Here is a 25374-nt window from a genome sequence, read left to right on the forward strand (position 1 = left end):
TCGGATTCTGCATTCAGTGTTGCATATAAATATAATTTATTATTAGTTTTAAAAATTCTTTCTTACACTTTGTACAGGAACTTAACAGAGGAAATGCAAGCATTTGCAAGTAACATGATGAATGCCAGAACAGAATTGGCCACATTCTCACTATACATACAATATTACCCATGAAGCCTCAGGAGAACGATGGAATGCAACGGCTAGCACTTTTCAGTACGCACATTTTTTTAATAAAGGATGCAAAGTTTGCATAGACGGCTTTAGGAAAATGCTCACACAACTGTCAATATTTTTTGGGGAACCAAAACTAATCAAACGACTATTGTCAGCGCTGCTTCTTTTCAAGGAATGTTGGGTCGACAGTTATCTTCAAATATTGTACACATACAAATATGCTATCATATAATACAAATATGCTATCATAAAATCCTTATACTTAATGCTTTCCCATTTGCAAGATAAATAATTCGATAATCTGTCAAAGTTCACATGATTTCACCTATTTCCATTCCCCCCACTGAAAGTCAACAGTAACTGTTAGGGGTACACTGAGTATACAAAACATTAAGAACCTGCTCTTTCCAAGCCATAGACTGTCCAGGTGAATCCAGGTGAAAGCTATGATCCCTTATTGATGTCACTTGTTAAATCAATCAATCAAATGTATTTATAAAGCCCTTTTTACATCAGCCGATGTCACAAAGTGCTGTATAGACACCCAGCCTAAAACCCCAAACAGCAAGCAATGCAGATGTAGAAGCACGGTGGCTAGGAAAAACTCCCTAGAAAGGCCGGAACCTAGGAAGAAACCTAGAGAGGAACCAGGCTCTGAAGGGTGTAAATCCACTTCAATCAGTGTAGATGAAAGGGAGGAGACAGGTTAATGAAGGATTTTTAAGCCTTGAGATAACTGAGACATATATTGTGTATGTGTGCCATTCAGAGGGTGAATGGGCAAGACAAAAGATTTAAGTGCCTTTGAACGGGGTATGGTAGTAGGAGCTAGGCGTACCGGTTTGTGTCAAGAACTGCAACGCTGCTGGGTTTTTCATGCTAAACCGTTTCCCGTGTGTACCAAGAATGGTCCACCACCCAAAGGACATCCAGTCAATTTGACACAACTGTGGGAAGCATAGGAATCAACATGGGTAAGCATCCCTGTGGAACGCTTTCGACACCTTGTAGAGTCCATGCCCCGACGAATTGAGGCTGTACTGAGGGCAAAAAGGGGGTGTAACTCAATATTAGGAAGGTGTTCCTAATGTTTGTTATACTCAGTGTATGATTTTAGTAATCTGCTCATGTGAAACAATCAGATTACAAGTATTCAGACTTCATGAAAGAGAACATTAGTGTGGAATTTTACATCAATATCAATTATTTGGTAAAAGGCAATCGTATCAGGCTGCATCAGTCCTAACAGAATATACCGTCTGTCTATCAACAAACGACACATCTTCCACCTTGGAAGACAGACTCCCATCTCTTCCTCTACCCTGGTTCTGTCTCATTTGGACAAGGTCATCATCAGGGGACCATACACGATGAGAGCAGATTGCGATGTTCCACTATGCCAGAGATCTGTATATAATGGCGAGATGCTCATGTCTCCACCCTAACAATGGGAGTCGTTGTCCCAAAGGCGGGAAGTTAGGCGGTGTGCTTACCGCTGTATTCCCGTGTGGACAGATTTTGACAGGAGTGGACCCTCTCGCTTCCTCTCTGACTATGCTGACTGGCATGCTGTGAGTGAGAGATGACTTGACTGACTGACCTTTCATTGACCTCTCAGACAGTTCCTTGTATCAGCATCATGGGTTTCATGGCCTAACAAGCAAACCCTTGCTAGCGCAATATAAACCCAAATATAATCGTTTCAAACTAAATATGCAAATTGTAAATAATTGCAGAATAAAACGTAACAAAAAATAATTGTAAAACAATGTAATAATACACCACATGAATGATAACAGCTAATATTAATAATGACAGTCTTACACTGTAAAAGGTTACAGTTCTCAATGTTTTGTTTATGTACAGGTTGCGCTATTGTCTTTGTATCAGTGACTGTACAGTAGGTGTCATTACTAAGAGAATCCACTAGGTAGCACTATGGCACAATGAAAACAAAGAACTGTGCAACGAAAGCAGGGGAAAAGAACACACTGGAAAACTCAATATCAGGCTGCATAAAATACAAAAGGAGAGATATTTGTGTATAAATGGATGTGTTATTAAATACAGACCTATATAGTCACTGAAACAAGTTCTTTCATCAGAAATATTGACGAGTCATTCAACATTAATGTTGTTTACAGGGGTTACCATGGGGAGCCATGGGGACAGGTGGAGTGGGAGGGCCTTCCCCGCCCCGCCCCACCCCTTCCTTCCCATGGTCCTATGCTCTGAGCCAGTCTGTCACCACATCCACTATATGGACAGCACTATCAAGCGTTTCCTAGGAAACTGTATCACGGTAAAGGAAACTGTACCAGGGAGAGAACAAACAGAGCTGACTAACTTTCTCTTTCCTTTGTCAAAGTGTTACTTCCAATATACTGTAAGTGGAGCATGGCTATGATAAGTATGTGCGTGTGTGTGTGACACTATGTCTGTGTGTTCCCTGATTGAAAAAATGTCGGCCTCTGCCTGTCCTGCATGTCAGCTAACAGATTGCCGCTCTTACTCTCACTCCTTCTCTCCCTGACTCATCTCTCACTCCTCCCTGGAATTTCCTGTTCTTTGACGGACAGGTGTCAGTGGTCCGTTGCCATGGGCATGAGGTTCTCATGGCGACCCATCTCCTCCAGCACGGCAGCTAGGCGGCTAAGGTTCCCGTCGGGGAAGTGTTGTGCCTCCCACAGGTCTAAAATCACCCCGGTAGGACTGGACTTAGTGGCAAAGTAGTTCAGATACCTGATGGGGGGAGGGGGAGAGAGCGAGATAAAGAGAAAGAGAGAGCGAGAGAAAGAGAGAGAGAGAGAGACAGACAGAGACAGAGAGAGAGAGGGAGAGGGAGAAGGAGAGAGAGCGAGAGAGAGAGAGAGAAAGAGAGACAGAGACAGAGACAGAGACAGAGACAGAGAGAGAGAGAGAGAGAGAGAAGAGGGAGAGGGAGAGGGAGAGGGAGAGGGAGATGGAGAGAGAAGAAAAAAGATGCCCAAGCTTCAGTAACACTGGACAGTACCACACGCACGCACCCACGCACACACAGATCATCCAGTCCCATCAATACCTGTCCAGGTTGAGTTTGTGTGCCAGCATCCTCCAGTCGTTGCCTCTGGTCTGTGGTGCGTCCAGGCTGCCACAGAGCTTCTGTCTGATGGAGAGGGGGATGCGGAAGGCATTGGGCCCCACCAGGGTTGTGATGTTACTGGCTGGGTCCAGCAGAGACGTGTCGATGCTCTGGGTGTCCTGCAGATGCAAGAGAGAGACTGATGTCAGTACAGGGTTCAACTATTTGAATTGACTGAAATGATTCTTTGGGAGCTGATTGCTGGAGTTAGGGTTCCAAATGTATTTCTCATTTGAATTGGTGCATGCCTTCATAAAATTGTCTAGCCAGCTGCTAGCCTCTAGTCAGATAGAAATCCCCAGACAGACAGAGACGAGTGTCTACAGTACTAAGGCCAGGGCCAGGGCAAGTTACACAAAGCACACTATCCAATGTTCCCTGTCCCATCTCTGCTCCAATATTCTCCTACTCCACCATTCTCTTTGTGATTATTCCCTTAGAGCTGTGCTCTGTATGGAGCTATGAAATATAAAACCAGTAATGCTTGTAACTCATAACAGACAAGCTCTCAACGAGAGGGCTGTCTGTGCAGCAGGCTCAAGCCTCACTGTCTGAGTAAATTAGTTCACTGACAGAAGGCTAAACTCAATACCCAGGAGGGACAAAGACATGGAAAAAGACAGGGATGGACGATATAACAGCAGCCTCAATTCAAGTTAGCAGTAAGTCCGACTAAATCAAGTTAGTCTGATCTGTCTGAGCATGTATGCATGATTCAGCATGTAAATGTTTATTAGTACACTATACGTATGTACTCTGTCTGGACACTCTAATATCTCCTTACCTCTGAGAGGGTGGTGTCCAGCTGGAAGATCTGTCCTTCACCCTCCACCTGTCGGACACACAGTTTACAGACCAGGTCTACGGTGCTGGGACAGAACCTCTCCAGGGTGAAGGTACAGTGGAGGTTCCTCTGGGACCCAGACCACACCTGCTGGAACGACAACTCCTGGGGAGAGAAGGGGTGGGGGAGGGGGTTAATACTGGCACCAAGGGTGCTTGTGTGTCTTTACATTCCATGTTTGCTGTGCGTACCTGGTACTTGGCTAGTAGCTTGCTCTTCCACAGTGTGTGTGGGACATCGTGGATGGACAGTCGCAGGTTGTGGGTGCTGTCCTTGAAGTTCAGGGTCTTTGGTTCGTCCAGCAGTTTCCCTCCCATCTGCTTCTCCATCTGTAGGACCTCCTATAATAACACAGAGACACACAGGGTTAAGACATGAGACAACCACTCTATCCACGCTGTTTGAAGCAGAGAATTATGGGATATAATCCATCTAGAAACATTCACAACCTTTGACATTCACTTCTACATTCAACATGATCATTCCCAATTCTCATTACCCTGCATCCCAAACTAAATAACCAGGTCCTATTCTCCTCCCAAAAGTAATAATGACACCTTATCTTTCTTCAGTGTAGAGGTAGAGATAGAGGTATTCTAATGTGTTGTGATGGGGGGAGGACATATTTGTGAGGGCACGGCATCATTTCTCTGGGAGCAGCTTGATGATGGAGATTATATTCAAATGCATGTGCTCATCTCCCCTTATAACACATCTGCTGGCTACTCCTATACACACACACACACACACACACACACACACACACACACACACACACACACACACACACACACACACACACACACACACACACACACACACACACACACACACACACACACACACACACGCCCTCCCCCCGCCTCACACACACGCCCTCCCCCCGCCACACGGACACGCATGCAGATAGCCCCCACACACACACACACAATTGTTCTTACTTTGAGTGAGTCCTGTGTGTCGTCCAGGCAGTATACTCTAATGTGGTACTCCAGAGCAGGGCAGGTGACGGGGCCGAAGATGGCCAACTTGAGCCGCTTGGTGGTGGCCGCGCTGCAGGACTGGCCCACCAGGCAGTAGGTCCCTAGGGTCTCTGTCAGGATGTGACACGCCTCCTCATCCATCTGGATGTAACAGGGAGTGGTGAAGTTCTCCTCTCCTACCACCACCACCTCCTAGAGAGAGAGAGGGGGGGGGGGGGGGGGGGGGGTGAGAGTGTGTGTGGTTACAGTATCCATGTAAATGTATACATGTGCCTGCCTAGTCCCTACATACATCCACATGTTTAATGTCTAACAATAGACCACCATGTTTGAGGTTTTAGCATAATGGCCCTCTCCTAGTCCCCCCAGTGACAATGCTGGATCATGTGAGAGCATATTCCTGTTTCATTATTGGTGTCTGGGTCTAACTGGGTCAAGAGGCATGCTGAGCTCTGTAATCCTGACGCTCCTATGAGCAGCACACAGCCTGGCATCCATTCAACCCATTATGTGAGACAGACAGAGAGAAGAGGAATGACACCATCGTAGTGTGTGTGTGTAAGAGAGTTTTTCTATTTGGAGCCGGGGCATTTAACAGCAGTATTATAGCTGGTCATTAGGCTTTTTAACTGATCCTGGGGGACAGTATGAGTGTTCCTCACTAGGGGGATGATTACAATACAGTGGAAAACTGGGCTAAGGCCTCACACACACGTGCTGAAAGACTCTTTGTGAGGAGAGACTTACTGACTTACACATGGTACTCATTACACTCTGCTATGCGCACACGCACGCACGTGCGCGCACACACACACACACACACACACACACACACACACACACACACACACACACACACACACACACACACACACACACACACACACACACACACACACACACACACACACACACACACACACACTGTGCTGCACACATCACGAAGACGTCTGATTATTCACATTGTACGACGGTAATATAAGAGCCAGACGCTGAATCTCTGTCCCTATGACTGTCTGACTGCCTCTCTCTATGGTGAGAATAGAAGGGAGAGCTACCCTTCTGACAGCGCATGTCACAGCAAAAGCAATATATCGCCAGTCCTCCAGTATGTGTGTGGTTGGCCTCAACTCAGCGGGAAGAGAAGCTGATATAAAGCAGCCAGGCATCACCTACGGATATTACCATCCACGTGGCTGACAGGCTGAGATGTAATCAATAGTTATTTCTCTGTTTAAACGCTTTCACGTTGCAATCTTGGTTTATTGGCTGCCCAGAGGCAATCCGTCATAGTCACACGCTACGTAGCCCACATTAAACACTGTATGTATATTACAGATGACTTCCTCATCAAATGTTCATACCTCCTACAGTAGTAACATCAACATCATGGAGATTCTCATGTCTATTATCCATGGTTTATTTTTTTATTTTTTTGCGGAGCTGGAAAAGAGAGTCCAAGACCCATCGATTAAAGCTTCTAGAACAATCTGTAGGCTTCAGATTGTCAGTTGATAATCATCAGATTTCACTGTGCTGATGCAATATGGCAACATGGTGATGAATGTGTTGAGACCGACAGGACATGCGTGTTGGTGATGCAGTAGAACAAACAGCTGAAAAAAGGCTCCACTGCCTCAAACCAGTCTCTCGTTACCACATCAAACCCTCATCTTCCTCTGAGTCGCTCCCACACTGACTGCAGATGGGTTAGGCAGTCAAAATATACAGGAATCTAGTTTCTCCTTCCAACAAACTTTTACACAACTCTGAACTAGTCTAAAACCCACTGCTGTATCTAGAATTCTACACTCTTAGAAAAAAAGTTGCTATCTAGAACCTGAAAGGGTTCTTTGGCTGTTCCCATAGGAGAACCCTTTGAAGAACCCTTTTTGGTTTCAGGTAGAACACTTTTGGTTCAAGGTAGAAGAACCCTTCTGTGTTCCATGCAGAACCCTTTCCACAGAGGGTTCTACATGGAACCCAAAAGGGTTCTACCTAGGGCTGTGGCGGTCTCGACATTTTGTCAGCCCGTTATTGTCATGCAAAAGACTGCCGGTCTCACCATAATTGACTGCTAAATAAGATAAACATGTTTAGCATGTTTACCCGGCCTCCAGGCCACATACAAGCCACATACAAGTCACATACAAGCCGCTGATGCACGCTTTTGGAACATCTACATTTACAATGTGGCTCTGGAGACTCTGGGTTCGAGCCCAGGCTCTGTCGCAGTCGGGCGCGACCGGGAGGCACAATTGGCCTAGCGTCGTCAGGTTAGGGAGGGTTTGGCCGGCAGGGATACTTGTCTTATCGGGCACTAGCGACTCCTGTGGCGGGCCGGGCGCAGTGCACGCTGACCAGGTCGCTAGGTGTACGGTGTTTCCTCTGACATATTGGTGCGGCTGGCTTCCGGGTTGGATGCGCGCTGTGTTAAGAAGCAGTGCGGCTTGGTTGGGTTGTGTTTCGGAGGACGCATGGCTCTCGACCTTCGCCTCTCCCGAGCTCGTACGGGAGTTGTAGCGATGAGACACAACTATATGTTACTACTAACAATTGTGTAGAAAAAGCGGGTAAAAATAAATAAATAAATTTTAAAAAATTAAGAATATATAATATTCTTATATAATATAAGAATATCACAATAAATCCTAATTTATTTTAGGCATGTCTAAAGAAACATTATGATATTAAGAAAATGTATTTCAGAATAACAAAATATGAGTTGGCCTACTGTACGTTATCTGGCTATGCACCATTTAGCAGACAAGATATGCCATTATTCATAGGATTTTATAGTAAGAAACATGTGATTGAATTTAGCTGAATAGAATAGAAAGGACATTTTTCCCATTCGGCGCGAGCGTGGCTATGTTGTGTGTAAAAGTGATAATTGGAAACAGGTCCTATGTCGTAGATTTAGAGTTATTGGCAACTTTAGTTGTGAATGGTAGCCTACAAACCATAGAATGCCTTAGAAATCAAAAGATACATTGCATGACCATAAGTATGTGGACACCTGCTCGTCGAACATCTCATTCAAAAATCATGGGCATTAAGATGGTTGGTCCCCCCTTTGTTGCTATAACAGTCTTCCCACTCTTCCCACTCTTCTGGGAAGGCTTTCCACTAGATGTTGGAACATTGCTGTGGGGACTTGCTTCCAGTCAGCCACAAGAGCATTAGTGAGGTCGTGCACTGATGTTGGGCGATGCCTGGCTGCCTAGCATCACCCAATGCCTGGCACTGATGCCTGGCTCGCAGTCGGCATGCCAATTCCTCCCAAAGGTGTTCGATGGGGTTGAGGTCAGGGCTCTGTGCAGGCCAGGCAAGTTCTTCCACACCGATCTCAACAAACCAATTCTGTATGGACCTCACTTTGTGCACAGGGCCATTGTCATGCTGAAATAGGAAAATGTCCTTCCCCAAACTATTGCCATAAAGTTGGAAGCACATAATTGTCTAGAATGCAATTGTATGCTGTAGTATTAACATTTTCCTTCACTGGAACTAAGGGGACTAGCCCAAACCATGAAAAACAGCCCCAGACCATTATTCCTCCTCCACCAAAATGTACAGTTGGAACTATGCATTCTGGCAGGTAGATTTCTCCTGGCATCCGCCAAACCCAGATTTGTCCTTCGGACTGCCAGATGGTAAAGCGTGATTTATCACTACAGAAAGTGCGTTTCCACTGCTCCAGAGTCCAATGGCAGCAAGCAATGCGCATGGTGATCTTAGGCTTGTGTGAGGCTGCTCGGCCATGGAAACCCATTTCATGAAGCTCCCGACGAACAGTTCTTGTGCTGACGTTGCATCCAGAGGCAGTTTGGAACTCGGTAAAGAGTGTTGCAACCAAAGACAGACGATTTTTACGTGTTACGTGCTACAGCACTCAGCAGACCCGTTTTGTGAGCTTGTGTGGCCTACCACTTCATGGCTGAGCCATTGTTGCTCCTAGACGTTTCCACTTCATAATAACAGCACTTACAGTTAACAGGGGCAGCTCTAGCAGGGCAGATATTTGACGAACTGACTTGGAATGGTGGAATCCTTTGACAGTACCACGTTGAAAGTCACTAAGCTCTTCAGTGAGGCAAGTCAACTGACAATGTTTGTCCAAGGAGATTGCATGGCTATGTGTTACATTTTATACTCCGGTCAGCAACGGGTGTGGCTGAAATAGCCGAATCCACTCATTTGAAGGGGTGTCCACATACTTTTGTATATACAGTGTATATGAGCTGCATTATGCGACCATAGGCTATTGATGGTTTGAGGAAGTTGCAAAAAAGTTTGTGCTCTGTTCCTTGCCTCAGGCTGTACACGATGTCTCATCAAGTGAACATACTGTATTTTCACCCATCAGAATATTCTCAATTTAATATGTAACATTTGTTTCAATTTAGAATGGCCCATTATCAAATGAGCAGGAATAGGGGCAAGAGAAAAAAGACATGTAATCCATATGAGGCCACTGGTTAGTTTCATGTCGGGTAGGCTACTCCGGTTATTTCGTGGTGACAGTTGAGCCAAAACTCTGCATGCAGACCTCCAACCCTGTTCCTGCAGATACCCAGTGCTTCATTTGGGAAACCAAGTGAAATCTGTTCGGGGAAATCGATAGTAATATGTTTTCACAATGAAACATATTTCATTAAACTGTTGACGGCCCCCCAGTCTGCACGCTGGATAAAGGAATGAAGGAGAGAGGGGAGGAGATGGAAATTCACGGTGGTGAGATATTCTATAGCTGAAGGTAATGTGTCAGCTTATTAATGATGAAAATACAAAAAATGCCCTATTGCTACGGTATCCAATACAAAGTAGTAGTAAGCTAACTCAATATTTGTTTAATTTAGGCTAGACCAATTATGTACCAAAGATAACTTGAATCAGTGTTTTCTCATGTTTTTCTGCCATGTGTAATATGCAGTAGGCTATGTATTGCATAACAGCACAATCATTACTTTAATTCAGTTTTTTGGGAGGTTTGGGCTCATATAATCCTTTGCATATGCATAAGCTCTAATATGCATATGGGTGTTTTGAATTAGAAAGCGCTGTCCATTTCGTTGTGTTAGGCTTTGAAACAACATCCACAACGACAATGTGTTCCACTCACTTTCAACCTGCTGTTGAACTTCTCTCTTCAAATTGATCAACCACATCGAGGTGAGTTTTAAAAGCATATACTGTTTTGATGATAAGTGTTTGATGTGATTTTCGATTGCATTTGCATTGATGTCAGAGTGGTTAGAGGGACAATAGAGCCTTGAGTACCAGTTGGGTACTACTAACACATGTCCAGAATGCACAAGAGGGAATTACCGTGACTTAATGGTCACGTAGAATTTTACTGCGGTCATGACTCGTGACTGCCTGTTTGGTGGTATTATGGTCACCGCAACAGCCCTAGTTCTACCTGGAACCAAAAAGGGTTCACTTAAAGGGACAGCCGAAGAACCCTTTAGAACCCTTTTTGTTCTAAGTGCAGGAATCGAGGAAATAACACAGGAATCGAGATTATCCCAGTAGTAGTGTTCTACACAACCTTTAACTACTAGAAAGACCACTGTTTTGTTAAGACTTACATAGGAATGTAAGGATCTAGGAAATAATACAGGAAACCATCCACTGGGAACAGAAATCCATTCTACGTCTATTCCACGTAGGTTCGATGTAATGTCATTGAAATGATGTGGAAACAACGTTGATGCGACCGGTGAGTTCCCAGTGGGTGGCGTTCTCTTTCCAACACACGTCTACACAACCCTTAACTAGTCAACACCCCAGTGCTTCCTGTAGGACTACATCTTGGTGAAACTCTGAAAGACACCCACAGACCTTGAGTAGTAGAGTAGGGCTCTATCAGCTCTGATGGGATGACAGCAGGTCAGAGGCTGTTGCTAAGCAGCTGAAGAATAATAGGCCTGTGTATGAGGGGATGGACGTGTGTCAGTTGACAGGCCAGTGATGACCAGGCCCCAGAGGCTCTGTTCTGACAGCTAGCTGAAATGGAACCATTTCAATGTTTTACACCGCCACTCAAATAGTTCCCTTCACATGGCAATACTACATTGGCCCAGTCTATCTGACAAAATTACAACTAGATGCTTTCCAGACAAATTATAAAGAATAAATGATAGGTTATTTATTTTGCATAAAAACTATCAAACTATTGTATTACATTTCACATATAAGAGTAGAAGAGAAATTCTGCACCGAAGCTAAGGAGAAAGAAGGTCCCCGACAACTGCAGCACGTCTCAACTGCCAGGGAAAGAATGAGTGTGTGGGAGTGTTGTGGGGAGAGTGTATTATTGAACTGAGAAAGTGGGAGTTTGTGTGTTTATTAGGGTTGAATGGCGGGGACCTGGTTACCGAGATTTACCGGGATTTACCGCCAAAAAACACTCCCTTTTCCCAGGATAAATAACTGTGAGAAAACCGGTAAATTCTAATAATGTATTTATATGAACAGCATGGCGTGAAATGGAACTGTTAAATGATATGCGATATCTAAATCTGGCTTCTCAACGGCCTCTGCATCAATGCTCAGGGTCGGGAGAGATAGCCCATCTCGGTATAGAGTGCAATTCACAATGCACACAGACCTATCATCTCATCATGGTAACTTTTTTTCTTGTGACAGGTTGGCCTACATTTGCTGCAGCATAAGGGGGTACAGCGCTAACCCAACAAGATGTCATGCTTTGAGAAATTTGACTTTATATTCCGACGTTTGTCCACGTTTCTCCAAACGTAGAATTTTGAATTTGCTCCAACCACCCCGGGTTGCTCCGCTGCTGTCGCCGGCGCCTCGTGGCTTGTTAAGTTAGGCATTCATTTCAAATGGTTAGTTACGAGTTAAAGGTTTGGGATAGGTTTTTTAAATAATAATGAAATGAGTGCCTACCACTGGGATTGTACATGCAACCCCCAGAGTCATAGCTCACAGCGTATGCCCCTCTGCCACACCCGCCCACAACACCCAAGCAAAAAGCCAAGTCTACTTGATGGCAATAGCGCTCACCGTTACCCCTAGTGGTGAGTTTTGATGGCATCTCCTTGACGTCCTTTGTTCCTGGACCGACGTCGGATTTGGAAGTAAATCTTGTGCAACCTGGCTGGCTAACCAGTTTTAAGGAAGTGTTTCTGGTGCGGAGGCGTTTGCGTAGGCTGCATCCGCCTCCTCCTGCTACTGCTAATTAAACCATTGTGTGTGTGTGTGTGTGTCTGTGTGTGTGTGTGTTAAAAACAAAGGGCTGTGAGGCTAGGAATGGGGCTATGTTCACAGAGATGCCCACGGCAACACAACTCATTATCATCACCGCTTTTAATGATGGGACACACTCACACAAGAGCGGAAAAGACAGAGAGCCTGGGGGGCAAATGCCAGCATGCTATTCCCTATAACTGTTCTTACACAATCCTCTGTCTCTAATTGAGCTTGTGCTGTGTGTGCAGATACATTTGTTTATCCCATTCTCTACTCTCTTTATTCCCACTGTCATCCTACCTCATGACATTGACCTTAGTCGTTTTTCCAGTACCATCTTCCACCTCCACACACTTCGTCAGGTACGCATTTGCATGTCAGAGAACATATCATGCCACTCACCTCCCACTGGGCCTGCTGTGATTGGGTCTTGAGTTGAATCAGCCAATCCTCGGCTGATCCACAGTCGGCCTCAGCACAGTGGTGCATGGTGATGATGACTGGGCGTGTCAGGAGAGCCCCTGGGGGGCCACAGCTCACCACTGGGCTTAGCACTGTCTGGCAGTCATCGACTGGGGGCCTGAGGGAACGCACGCAAACACGCGCACACACACACACACACAGGTTAGTGTTGTGACAGTATGGGTAGTGTGTGTAGGAGATGTGTGTCTGGTGTAAACAGCACAGCCAGAGGGAATAGAAGAGATTGCAGTTACCTCATGCTGTCCTTCCTGTGGACGGTCACGTACATCTCATAGACTCTACCCTGAGGGACAGCTCCCGCTGGAACTAGCAGACTCACCCCTGTGGAGACAACACACACCACGGTCACACACACACTGTAGTCACACGCTCCGTAGTCACACACACACTCCAGTCACACACACAGTGGTCTAACCAGCCCAGCACTGCCCTCTAGACATCTCCCTGTCATGCTCTGTCATTCTGTGTTCAGTGTTTATCCCCTGCCCAGCCCTGGGGCCCCAAGCAGACAGACAGAGAGAAACATTGGGAGAGACATCATGAGGCCAAACCACCAACAGCCATATCACTGCCCCTTCCCACTGTCTCTTACTGTAGTGTAAATACTGCCACACACTGAACCCATTATATGGCAGAATAAGACAACGTCAATGAGTTTTCTAGTCTCATCCCAATGCTGAACTGTATGGCTATGAGGCAGTGATTTAAATTCTCTCCATCTGTGTCTGATTTGATGTCCTGCATGCTCTGTTTTTCAGGGAGATTTCCCCCCTCTCTCTGTCTCCAGGGTTTGTCAGACATCGCATTGATTTCCCATGTCCTTGTAGTGAACCTTTCAAAGGGTGGCAGTCAGCATCTAGCAGGGAAATCACACAGCACTACACAGATACTGTATCAGGCGGATAGGCTACTGTGTGTGTGTGTGTGTGTGTGTGTGTGTGTGTGTGTGTGTGTGTGTGTGTGTGTGTGTGTGTGTGTGTGTGTGTGTGTGTGTGTGTGTGTGTGTGTGTGTGTGTGTGTGTGTGTGTGTGTGTGTGTGTGTGTGTGTGTGTGTGTGTGTGTGTGTGTGTGTGTGTGTGTGTGTGTGTGAGTGTGAGAGTGAGTGTGTGTGAGAGAGAGAGAGAGAGAGAGAGAGAGAGAGAGAGAGAGAGAGAGAGAACACACACATTTCTTCACACAGGGTCGTGGGGTGAGACAGGGATGCATAGAGGCCATCTTCCTTTATGGTTGTGAGGTCTGGGGTCCGCTCACCAACCAAGACTTCACAAAATGGGACAAACATCAAATTGAGATTCTTGCATGCAGAATTCTGCAAAAATATCCTCCGTGTACAACGTAAAACACCAAATAATGCATGCAGAGCAGAATTAGGCCAATATCCACTAGTTATCAAAATCCAGAAAAGAGCCGTTAAATTCTATAACCACCTAAAAGGAAAGCAATTCCCAAACCTTCCATAACAAAGCCATCACCTACAGAGAGATGAACCCGGAGAAGAGTCCCCTAAGCAAGCTGGTCCTAGGGCTCTGTTCACAAACACAAACACACCCCACAGAGCCCCAGGACAACAGCACAATTAGACCCAATCAAATCATGAGAAAACAAAAAGATAATTACTTGACAGATTGGAAAGAATTAACAAAAAACAGAGCAAACTAGAATGCTATTTGGCCCTAAACAGAGAGTACACAGTGGCAGAATACCTGACCACGGTGACTGACCCAAACTTAAGGAAAGCTTTGACTATGTACAGACTCAGTGAACATAGCCTTGCTATTGAGAAAGGCCGCCGTAGGCAGACATGGCTCTCAAGAGAAGACAGGCTATGTGCTCACTGCTCACAAAAGGAGGTGGAAACTGAGCTGCACTTCCTAACCTCCTGCCCAATGTATGACCATATTAGAGACACATATTTCCCTCAGATCACACAGACCCACAAAGAATTCGAAAACAAATCCAATTTTGATAAACTCCCATATCTACTGGGTGAAATTCCACAGTGTGCCATCACAGCAGCAAGATTTGTGACCTGTTGCCACAAGAAAAGGGCAACCAGTGAAGAACAAACACCATTGTAAATACAACCCATATTTATGCTTATTTATTTTCCCTTGTGTACTTTAACCATTTGTACATTGTTACAACACTGTATATATACAATATGACACTTGTGATGTCTTTATTGTTTTGAAACTTCTGTATGTGTAATGTTTACTGTTAATTTTTATTATTCATTTAACTTTTGTATATTATCTACCTCACTTGCTTTGGCAATGTTAGCACATGTTTCCCATGCCAATAAAGCCCCTTGAATTGAATTGAATTGAGAGAGAGAGAGAGACAGAGACAGAGACAGAGACAGAGAGAGAGAGAGAGAGAGAGAGAGAGAGAGAGAGAGAGAGAGAGAGAGAGAGAGAGAAAGGGAGAGAGAGAGAAAGGGAGAGAGAGAGAGAGAGAGCACTCCTGCATTCACTTAGAGAAATGCTTCAAAGAGAAAAAAAGGATATTAGTTGAAATGCTAAATACAGTATGCCCAACTCTCCTACTGCCACACAGTATTTAATTACCCAGGAATGAAAACATATCCTATGACAGATGTGTTCGTCTTTCTGCCTGTGTAACATGATGAGGTGGCTAAACAGGAACATCAGCCAGAGACGGTTTTCCAGAGGAACAACTCCAGAAACCCTAGAAGTTGTTATCCTTTAATGTTTCCGCCTGTTTTTCCCAGCTGTCATCATTGCATCTGTGGCGCATTAAAAACAAACCACATGTGTGCGACGTGGGAACACCACAGATCATGTAAGCAGTATTACAGGCCTAAACAGAGCAGAACTGTACCAACCTTGTGCTCTGTGCCCTGAGCAGCCAGGCACCCAGCTACTCTTACAACCCTGTCACGCACTGTGTGGAACCCATGCTCTGATTGAGCGCCGAGAGCTTTGAGCACTCTTTCAGAGTCAAATCTCTCTTTCCCTCTCTCCCTACCCTACCCCTTCTCCCTCCCCTTCCCTTCCCTTCTTTCCCTCTCTCCCTCCCCTTCCCTTCTTTCTCTCTCTCTCTCCCTACCCTACCCCTTCTCTCTCCCCTTTGCTTCTATCTCTCTCTCTCTCTCTCCCTACCCTACCCCTTCTCTCTCCCCTTCCCTTCTTTCCCTCTCTCCCTCCCCTTCTCCTCTCCTCTCGATCCCCCCTCCCTCCCCCTCTCCTCTCGCTCCCCCCTCCTCTTCTCCTCTGGCTCCCCCCTCCATCTCTCTCTCCAGGGAGTCATGCTTCAATATGGCGTTAGTCCCCATTGCAGGCCATGTGTAGAGGATAAGGGTGATCCCTGGTGAATAAGAGGGGAAGCGGTGTCAGGATCACAGCATCATCTCCTGTTCATAATGAAATAATGGAAAGCTAGAGCTCCCTTGGATGGAGCGTAGCGTGGGAAGGAAGGAAGGCATGGAATGGGGGGATGATGTGAGAATGATCTCTGTGTCAGTCCAGCCTCCACAGAGGCTCTTACTCCTGTTATTACATTGCGCTAAGTCACTTTAAGGAGGCAGCTCCTAATAACAGTCACCACGAGGAGACCTTGTCAGCTACTAACTAAGGGCTGCTCTAGAACTGTACCAGGGGGAGAACTGATAAAGCACCTCAAATCAATGTCATTGTGAGTGTATGAAAGCACCAAATCTCCAATCTAGTCTAGACAAAGTCCAAAGTGGTCTGGTAATTGCTTATGGCTAGGGCCAGTTGGATCTGCAGGGACGTTTTCTTATAAATCACTTAACAGCCTTACCGGAATAGTTATTCAGTTTAAAGTTAATTGTACTCATGTTGAAAAGGATTCCTTAGTTTGACTTAATCCCACTGTTTGACAACAATTGACTTCTGAGAGCTTAGAGAGAGTCTGCCGTCACAATTCCATCTGGCTAAATATATGACCCTGTACTGTGCTCAATGGCGACCCGTCATTCAGGCCAGGTGGGGCAGTTTGAACACACCTCCTGATTCAAGGGTTTTTCTTTATTTGTACTATTTTCTACATTGTAGAATAATAGTGAAGGCATCAAAACTATGAAATAGCACATAAAATGACGTCAAATCACGTTATATCTTACAGCAACTTTGATTGGACTGATCATGTCAACATCGTACTTCAACATCACAATCTTAGCTAGCAGTCATCCTCATGAATCAAGTCAATGATCTACTGGCAAATCCTTTTCCATCCTTGTCATATGAAGATAAAATTATAGATAAAATGTATCGGTGCTCATCGGCCATTGGACATAAACATTACACAACAAGTTGGGAATCGCAAATTCAACTATGAGCGGTTTGGAAGGAATCAGTGGCTAACCTCAATCATTGCAAAGCAATCACTAGCCTGCCATTCAGTGGAGTGGGTGTGTGGTCCCATGTCTGGGTTTAAGGGTCTCTTTTCCAAGTTTAAAAGGATAAACATTCAATATTGGCCATGCTGTCAATCCAGCATGATTTCTGCCACTTTCAAAACAACTGGAAACTTGGAACTGGGAAATCTCAGAGTTCAAGACAACTGGGAACTTGGGAAAAAATGAGCTCCGACTGGGAAAATACATTTTGAACGGTCGTCCAACTCGGAATTCCAAATCGGGAACTTGGGCCTCTTTCTAGAGCTCCGACCTGAAGATCACTAACGTCATGATTCAACCTTATTTTTTTCCGACTTCCCAGTTGCCTTGAAAGCGCCATAAATCGCAAGAATGCCAGACTTTGATGACAAAAATTTGCCAACGAAGGACCGCCGCGCCACCTTCCTGTTCAAGTGAGCACAGCACAACAAGTCGAGTCCAAGAATGTATTGTATGCTGCTGTATAAATGATGTAATATGCTAATATATTGTAGTTAAGAAAGTAATACTAAGTGTATGTTGTGTCCCTTTTCCCCTAATAATTTAGCCTACTGTTCTGACTTGGTGGTGCACATATAGCCTATTAATAAATGGATCACTAGTCACTTTAAATAATGCCACTTTAAATAATGCCACTTTAATAATGTTTACATATCTTACATTACTCATATCACATGTATATACTGTATTTTATACCATCTACTGCACCTTGTCAATGCCGCTCGCTCATCGATATACTTATATGTACATATTCTCATTCACCCCTTTAGATTTGTGTGTATTAGGTAGTTGATGGGGAATTGTTAGATCACTTGTTAGATATTACTGCACTGCTGGAACTAGAAGCACAAGAATTTCGCTACACTCGCATTAACATCTGCTAACCATGTGCATGTGACCAATAAAAATTGATTTGATTTGATTGTATAGCCTGTTTTAGAGAAATGTCATTATCGAATATTGAAAGAACTTTCATTGTCTGCTTACATGCCCCCTTTATTCATCCCTCGGTTCTGACTTACTGTACAAGGAGAATACTGTAATAACGGCCAGTGTTCTGAATTCTGTCCCTGTACATTTCAAAAGTGCTGAACAAATATTTATATTGACTATATCCATCCCAGCTCGCTCATTAATGTCTTAATCGAAATTACGGATTGCCTCTTATCACTCGTCATCCCCTTATGCCAAAGTTTGTACATCTCAATTGTCAGTAGAAACCACATTGTTTAAGCAAGTCAGCCATGTTTTTTAAAAAGGGAGTAAATGAGGCTGAATGAACTGTTTCGCTGCCAGACAAGACTCCGCTGATATCTTGGTGTAGCAGTGGTAAGGTGTTGGGACTCAGCTTTATGTAGGCCCTAACAGTTTGTGGGCACAGTTTGTCACTGTTATAGTCCAATGAATGCATTGTTTAGTGTTGTGTTGTGTAGTGGCTTTGCTGGCATGCATATTTAAAAAAAAAAATGTAGCACTGACTGTGCTATATTAAGAAAACCATTGTTTTCGTCACTTTATCCGAACACACATAAAAAATACTATACACCAACCCACTTTGAGACTGTACCACACTTCCTCCTTCTTAGACAGACCCATAAAGACCCATACCTGAGTTGGGGACGATGAGGTGCCCCCCTAGAGAGTTGAAGGAGCCCAGGGCGGTACAGGAGGGGTCCCTGGTACCGGTACGGAGCAGGGTCTGGGTTTGGGTCCTCCTCCCCATGGTGTCCCCATCCAGCAGGCAGTGGGGCAGCTTGGGGGACAGCTTAGAGGAGAAGTCTGACAGGTCCTCGGAGGGGGTGACCAGACCAGAGGAGTTGTACACCTTGATCTTCAGGTTGGGCAGGGGGTCCAAGAGGGGGGAGTTGGTCATTGGGATCTTGTTGTCCACGTCGTGGAGGGCGTAGACGGGTCCACGGTACATGGCTGCCGCAGAGGTCAGGTCAGGGGGTGCCGTCAGAATGTCAGCTGGGGACAGGAGAGGACAACGGTGATGTCAGTGGTAAGACTATGGTGTAAGGAGAGGTGCAGTCAGACCAACACATCATCAGGACCGGTCAGTATTTTCCTGTTAAAGACCTAATGCAGACGTTTTTATATCAATATAAAATAATTTCATTCGTAACAATGACCTTAATGGATTTCCATTGATAAAAAAAGGCTTTTTAGATAAAAACTTTCTCAAGCAAGACTTTTGCTGGTCTGTCTGGGAGTGGTCTGAGTGGGGAGGGGAAAACTGAAAATGTGCTGTTATTGGCAGAGAGGTTTGGAACTCTCTTTGTTATTGGTCTATTAAATAATTTACTGCCTGGTGATGTCAAGCCAAAACTCTCGCCCATGCAAACATGCTGATTAGAAGGTCCTATGTAGATTGTACAGGAAGTAACACATTCTTTCACACTTTTACAGTGTTAGTTCTATCAGCTGCTGTTCAACGTGATATGAAACATAGGAAAAAACAGATTTTTGAGGGTACTGGGCCTTTAAGATGCTTTGGGTAACATTTATTTTGAGCTTTCGGTTACATTTTTTTGTGGCGTTACACGGCTGGTTTCAGCTCTCTCCTGCTTAAACTAAACTGTGTTGAGTTACGTGTTTACTTAACAACTCTACACATAAACCGTGTGAAGAGTCCTGTTGCTCAGAGCTCCAGCCCTAACTATAGCTGTGCAGCACGGTGTGTCATAAGGAACAGATGGCATCATTATATAGCAGTTTACTTAACAGGTACACACATGAATATTCATGGTTGGTGTTGAGTGGGCCGGTGGGGACTGTTACAGTAACAGACTCTGTGTCTTCACACTGCTCCTCATCCTCTCTACCTTACACAGTGTAAGAGAAATTGAAATCATGTAAATATGTATTTACCACTACGGTAAATAGCTAGCGGTGGGATTTGAAGAGTGAGCCTATTTGGATTCAAAATCAAAATCAACATTGTGTCGTCGTCATGTGGCGTGTTTACCTGAGGGCTGACGACAACGCACAGAGAGGTAAATGAAGCACCTGTAGTGTTGTCTAATGTCTCTCTTTGTCTCTATTTCTCTCTGCCAGGTGCAGGCTGCCATAGCAACCCGAGTTGGTTGATGTAAGCTTTAGGGGTCCTTGGAACTGGCATCTCTTTTTATATCCCTCTTCCTGTCTCTGAACTGGCATCCCTTTTAATATCCCTCTTCCTGTCTCTGAACTGGCATCTCTTTTTATATCTCTCTCTGTCCATCGCCTGACTTAATCACCCCAGCCTAAATCTAACATCACCCTCTCCACCAAAATATCAAACTGTTCAAGCCACATGCCTCCGTCTCCCTACTTCCCCAGTCCCAACCTTTAAGCACGGCCTCTGTCCTCAGCCCAGTCAATCCTGTCCTGACCAAATCTAATTACAGTTGAATACCCCACACACAGAGAGACGTAATTAAGCCTTAATGATAGCTGCTAGATTGCCCTCCCTCCCTACTTCCTAGTGACCGGCATTCTAATAGAGCCAGTCTCATCACTTCGCCCACACAAACATCCTGGGTAACCTTTCTCTGCTCCCACCTCATCTCATCTGCAGTCAAACACCACATCTGCATTCAGATCATTATCTCTGACACACATCCGCTTTCAGCGTGTCTGAGCCAATTAGGTCTGTCTGTCTCAGCAGGTTAATGATATGGGCAGAGAAGTCAACTTCCTGGTAGAGACCTCATCATTAACACGTCACACAGATAGGGAGGTTGTGTGACACTCATTTATCCCCTGTTGTTCTGATACGAAAATACACAAACACACACACACCCCTCCTCCTGACTCCCACCTGTTCTGGCCGTCTTGATGCTGACGGGCTGGAAGCCCCCGTTGAGGGCCGAGGTGTCTATGATGTCAGAGTCAAAGTCGCGGTGGTTCTTCCTGTAGACGAACAGCGCCACGATGACGGAGATGACCAGACACATGATCACAGCAATGACGACGCCAACGTACAGCGCAACGTCATCTGTACTGGGGGCAGCTGGGGGGAGAGAAAAGGAGAGAGAGAGAAAGAGAGAGAGAGAGAGAGAGAGAGAGAGAGAGAGAGAGAGAGAGAGAGAGAGAGAGAGAGAGAGAGAGAGAGAGAGAAAAAGAGAGAGAAAGAGAGAGAGAAAAGAGAGAGAGAAATAAATAGAGAGAGAGAAAGAGAGAAAGAGAGAAAGAGAGAGAGAGAAAGAGAGAGAGAGGAGAGAGAGAAAGAGAAAGAAAGAAAGAGTCTCTTTAACTATGTAATCACCTCATAGGGTACATTTTAACTGCATTAGTCACGTGATAGGCAGTTGTATTATCAGTCTTCTAATAAATACTGTCTTTTAATAAGGACAGTATCAGTACCCCAATATCCTGCTCATTGAGTATTTAATGACATCAGTCACTCATCAACATACTATGAATTCATTCTGGTTCACTATACACAATTACACCTTTGCATCACATGCCCTTCTATAAAAAGACGTGTAGGTGTTGGTGGAGTATATGCACTGCGCATGGAATGTTCAAGGACATAGTGAAATGTCAAACCCGTACTGGTCCAATGTCCTGATAATGACTGTTTAATGTGCCAGGAGTTTAGAGTTGAAATGAAGGGCAGATTAGATAGACAACATTACAGAGAGCGAGAGAGAGAGAGAGAGAGAGAGAGAACAGAGAGAGAGAGAACAGAGAGAGAGAGAAAGAGAGAAAGAGAAAGAGAAAGAGAAAAGAGAGAGCGAGAGAAAGAGAGAGAAAGAAAGAGAGAGGAGAGAAAGAGAGAGAGAAAGAGAGAGAGAGAAAAAGAGAGAGAAAGAGAGAGAGAAAAGAGAGAGAGAAATAAATAGAGAGAGAGAAAGAGAGAAAGAGAGAAAGAGAGAGAGAGAAAGAGAGAGAGAGGAGAGAGAGAAAGAGAAAGAAAGAAAGAGAAAAGAGAGAGCGAGAGAAAGAGAGAGACTATAGAGGGGTGGGATATTGTATGACATGCATGAAAGCATTCTCCGTACCATGGTATGCATTACCATTAGCTCTGAATAACACAGTTACTACAGTACAGTAATAGCATAGATCAATGACACATCTGTGAAGCATAGGTTCTAACAAGCAGATCAAAACCCTGGTTCAAAAAGATATGTTGGTCAGCTGTTAATTACAGGGATCTGTGATTGAGTACATACACTAACATTCCTCTATTTCTCCGGCTTTGTTCTCTCATTTCTATGATAAGATCTAGAAATATATTTCTCCTTTCATCTCTCCCTCCCAGAGCTTTTCTTCCAGCTGGGGAATGGGTGATTTTAAGAGCAGAGGTTTGGTTCTGTTCGTTCTAATGGCTGTGTGTGGAACCCAGACTGTAATGACAGGCCATCATTATAGTGGGACAGTTGAAGATGGATGGCCTTGGAAACAGTGTCAAAGCCTTTTGTGATGTTGGTAATTGTAAAGAATATCCTTCACTGTCAAAAAACTGACATGTGAAAAATAGAGCCTTCTTTACAGGTGTCTAAATGCCACTGGAAAAGTGTGTGTGTGCGGGGGAGTGTGAGAGAGAGAGACAGAGAGGGAGAAATACAGAGAAAGTTAGAGGAGGGGGAGAGAGAGGGGAGAAAGAGAGACAGAAAGACAGACAGAGCAGAGCAGAGAGAGGAGAGAGATTGAGTGAAAACCGAAGAAGAACAAAGGATTTCAAGCCGTGTATGGTGAGATGTCGTGAGGGACAAATCAACACTAATAGATGGGAGTCCATAAATTATCAGTAATCAAAAGAGAACATCATGGAACAAAGGCTCAGATCAAAGAGCCATTGATGGCTTCATTCTGTATGACTGGAAAATGGATTCCAAATGGTGTTGATCAATGGTGTACCAGTAGATGGCAGTATTAACCACAGCTCCAGCCCCCACAGCCATAAATCACTAACCGGTATGAACGTTGGACCATTTGCGTATATTAGCCTGATGTCTTTAAGTGATGCAGATGGCACTCAATCTGAGTCCTCTATTTTCACATGCGGGGGTGGGAGGAAGAGGGGGCAAGAGGGAGTACTTAGGCAGCAGAAGAAATGTTCTGGGAGAACGGAAAAGTATGGTAAATGGAAATATGCGCTGTAGGCTTTTTCTCGCATTACGTGAGCTGTGCCGTTCTGTCTGTCGTAGCATATAGGATGTCAGTGTTGTCTACAGTATCATAATACAGTGCTGCTGTCGAGTTTAGTCTTTCTACTGTCTGTTTGAGTATAGTCATCCTCAGCTGGTTGGGCGTTCGTTCAGACAATGTTTAAAGGCACTAATCAGCGTCTAGGATCAAAGCAGTGCTGCCCGCTGCCCTTCACACACAGTGTAATGATGGTGTGCCAACACATTAATATCCTGAACGCAGCCCTGCCTCAGAGAAGAGCAGCCTTTTGACCCCGACATCATCTGAGTTGACCCAGCCTTGACCCTGGCATTATTTGTATTTTTTTATTCTCTATGCACACTCACAGGACTCTACACACTCACGCACACTGGCACTCCAACACACACACACACACACACACACACACACACACACACACACACACACACACACACACACACACACACACACACACACACACACACACACACACACACTTACTTTATGCACACACATTTATTCTGATTCTACACACACACATTTATACTGAGTCTACACACACACGCACACATACAATCATCATAATACACTGCTGCTACTCTGTTTATCATATATCCTGATGCCTAGTTACCTTACCCCTTGCATATCTACCTCCATCACTCCAGTATCCCTGCACATTGTAAATATGGTACTGGAACTTACCTTGTATATAATATGCTTACTTACTTACTTTATCGTGTTCTTCGTATTTCTTATTTTTATTTCTCGTGTGTTTTTGTTCTACCTTATGTTATGTTAAGTACTACATCGTATTGAATACAATTACTGAATTGTTGGGTTTAGAGCTGACAAGAAATGTGTTTCACTGTACGTCTGCACGCGACATTAAAACTTGAAACATCAGACGGGAAGATAAATTGACAATGGCTCGCTATTTAAAGGGAAACACTTAAGCTTTTAGTGGCCATTTCACAAATGACATCTTGGGTTAGGAAGGTTATGTATTTGCCAGAAGTGCAGAGCGCCATGCAGGATTAAAACAATAACAGATCATGTTACTTTGGTTAAAGGTTTATGAATGCATGAATAAAGCAGATGACGTGCGGTGATTCCAGTACACAGGCATCTTAAGACATTCACTTCTTTCAACCCCTATCAGCTCACCCTATGCAGCCCTCAGTATACCCCTTGTCTGAACATAGACTTCACATTAAAGACAGCAGATTCTCCACAGATACATATGTTAGGCCACTAATCCCCACTCTGACACACAGCAGAGGAGAGAACAAAACAGCCAGAATCAAATGATGAAAGTCTGAAAATGTAATTTCACTGTGCTCCCTTTGCCAAGCTCCCCTGCAGTTATTTAACATATAGCCCCACCTTCGAAGAATCTCCTAGCCGTGCTTTGATGAGAAAGGCAGCAACCTGCTAAGTGCGAGCATTAAAATGTGTCACTTAGATTAATACATCCCTTTGAACACGAGCAACTGTCGGAAAAGGAGAAAAATCAAACACTTCATTTTCTACGTAGAGGCGGAGCCCGAGAAAGAGGTAAAGGAGAGAGCGAGAGCAGACATAGAGGAGTAATATTTCTGGCAGACTCGGTGCCTCAGTCTTGGATGGACTCAACTAATACAAAAATGGACAACCTGACCAGAGAGGTCTAGGATCTTAAGAACAGTTTGCAGTTCTCCCATAGAGAGGTGGATGTCCTAAAAGAGACTTATAGCCAGATGACAACAAACTGTAAATCCAGGCAAGACGACATCAGCACTGTCTGTGAATCATTATTACAGATGACAGGGAAAACAGAGAGACAATCCTGGAGAAATAACATTGTTGTGGATGGCCAGAGTCTCCACATGAGACCTGGACAGAGTCTGAGGAGCTGCAGATCAGAGGAAGATTGAGGTGGAGCGCGCCCACAGGTCTGGAAAACCTGCAACCAGCCCAGGTGACACACCCAGGCTAATAGTGGTCAAGTTCCTAAGGTATAAGAACAAGACGGCTGTTCTGGAGAGAGCCAAGAACATGAGAGGAACCAATATCTTCCTTAATGAGG

At 44.6% G+C, this 25374-nt stretch overlaps 1 protein-coding gene across 3 annotated transcripts in view; it reads right to left on the reverse strand.

The window, feature by feature from the left end:
• Positions 1-12: 12 nt before the first annotated feature.
• The window catches only part of LOC129818648 (netrin receptor UNC5C-like), a 190196-nt gene continuing 164834 nt past the window's right edge, over positions 13-25374 (reverse strand). For all 3 annotated transcript variants that reach the window (XM_055874750.1, XM_055874752.1, XM_055874751.1), the window contains 9 exons: positions 21013-21204; positions 18819-19178; positions 13063-13150; positions 12749-12926; positions 5084-5317; positions 4334-4483; positions 4083-4247; positions 3239-3417; positions 13-2919 (listed from right to left, as the gene is read on the reverse strand). In XM_055874750.1, the coding sequence (XP_055730725.1) occupies positions 2760-2919; positions 3239-3417; positions 4083-4247; positions 4334-4483; positions 5084-5317; positions 12749-12926; positions 13063-13150; positions 18819-19178; positions 21013-21204 (1706 nt within the window). In that variant the 3' untranslated portion in view covers positions 13-2759. The remainder of the gene's footprint in view (positions 2920-3238; positions 3418-4082; positions 4248-4333; positions 4484-5083; positions 5318-12748; positions 12927-13062; positions 13151-18818; positions 19179-21012; positions 21205-25374) is intronic.

This window comes from Salvelinus fontinalis, chromosome 21 (assembly GCF_029448725.1).
Source record: "Salvelinus fontinalis isolate EN_2023a chromosome 21, ASM2944872v1, whole genome shotgun sequence".
NCBI lineage: Eukaryota > Metazoa > Chordata > Actinopteri > Salmoniformes > Salmonidae > Salvelinus > Salvelinus fontinalis.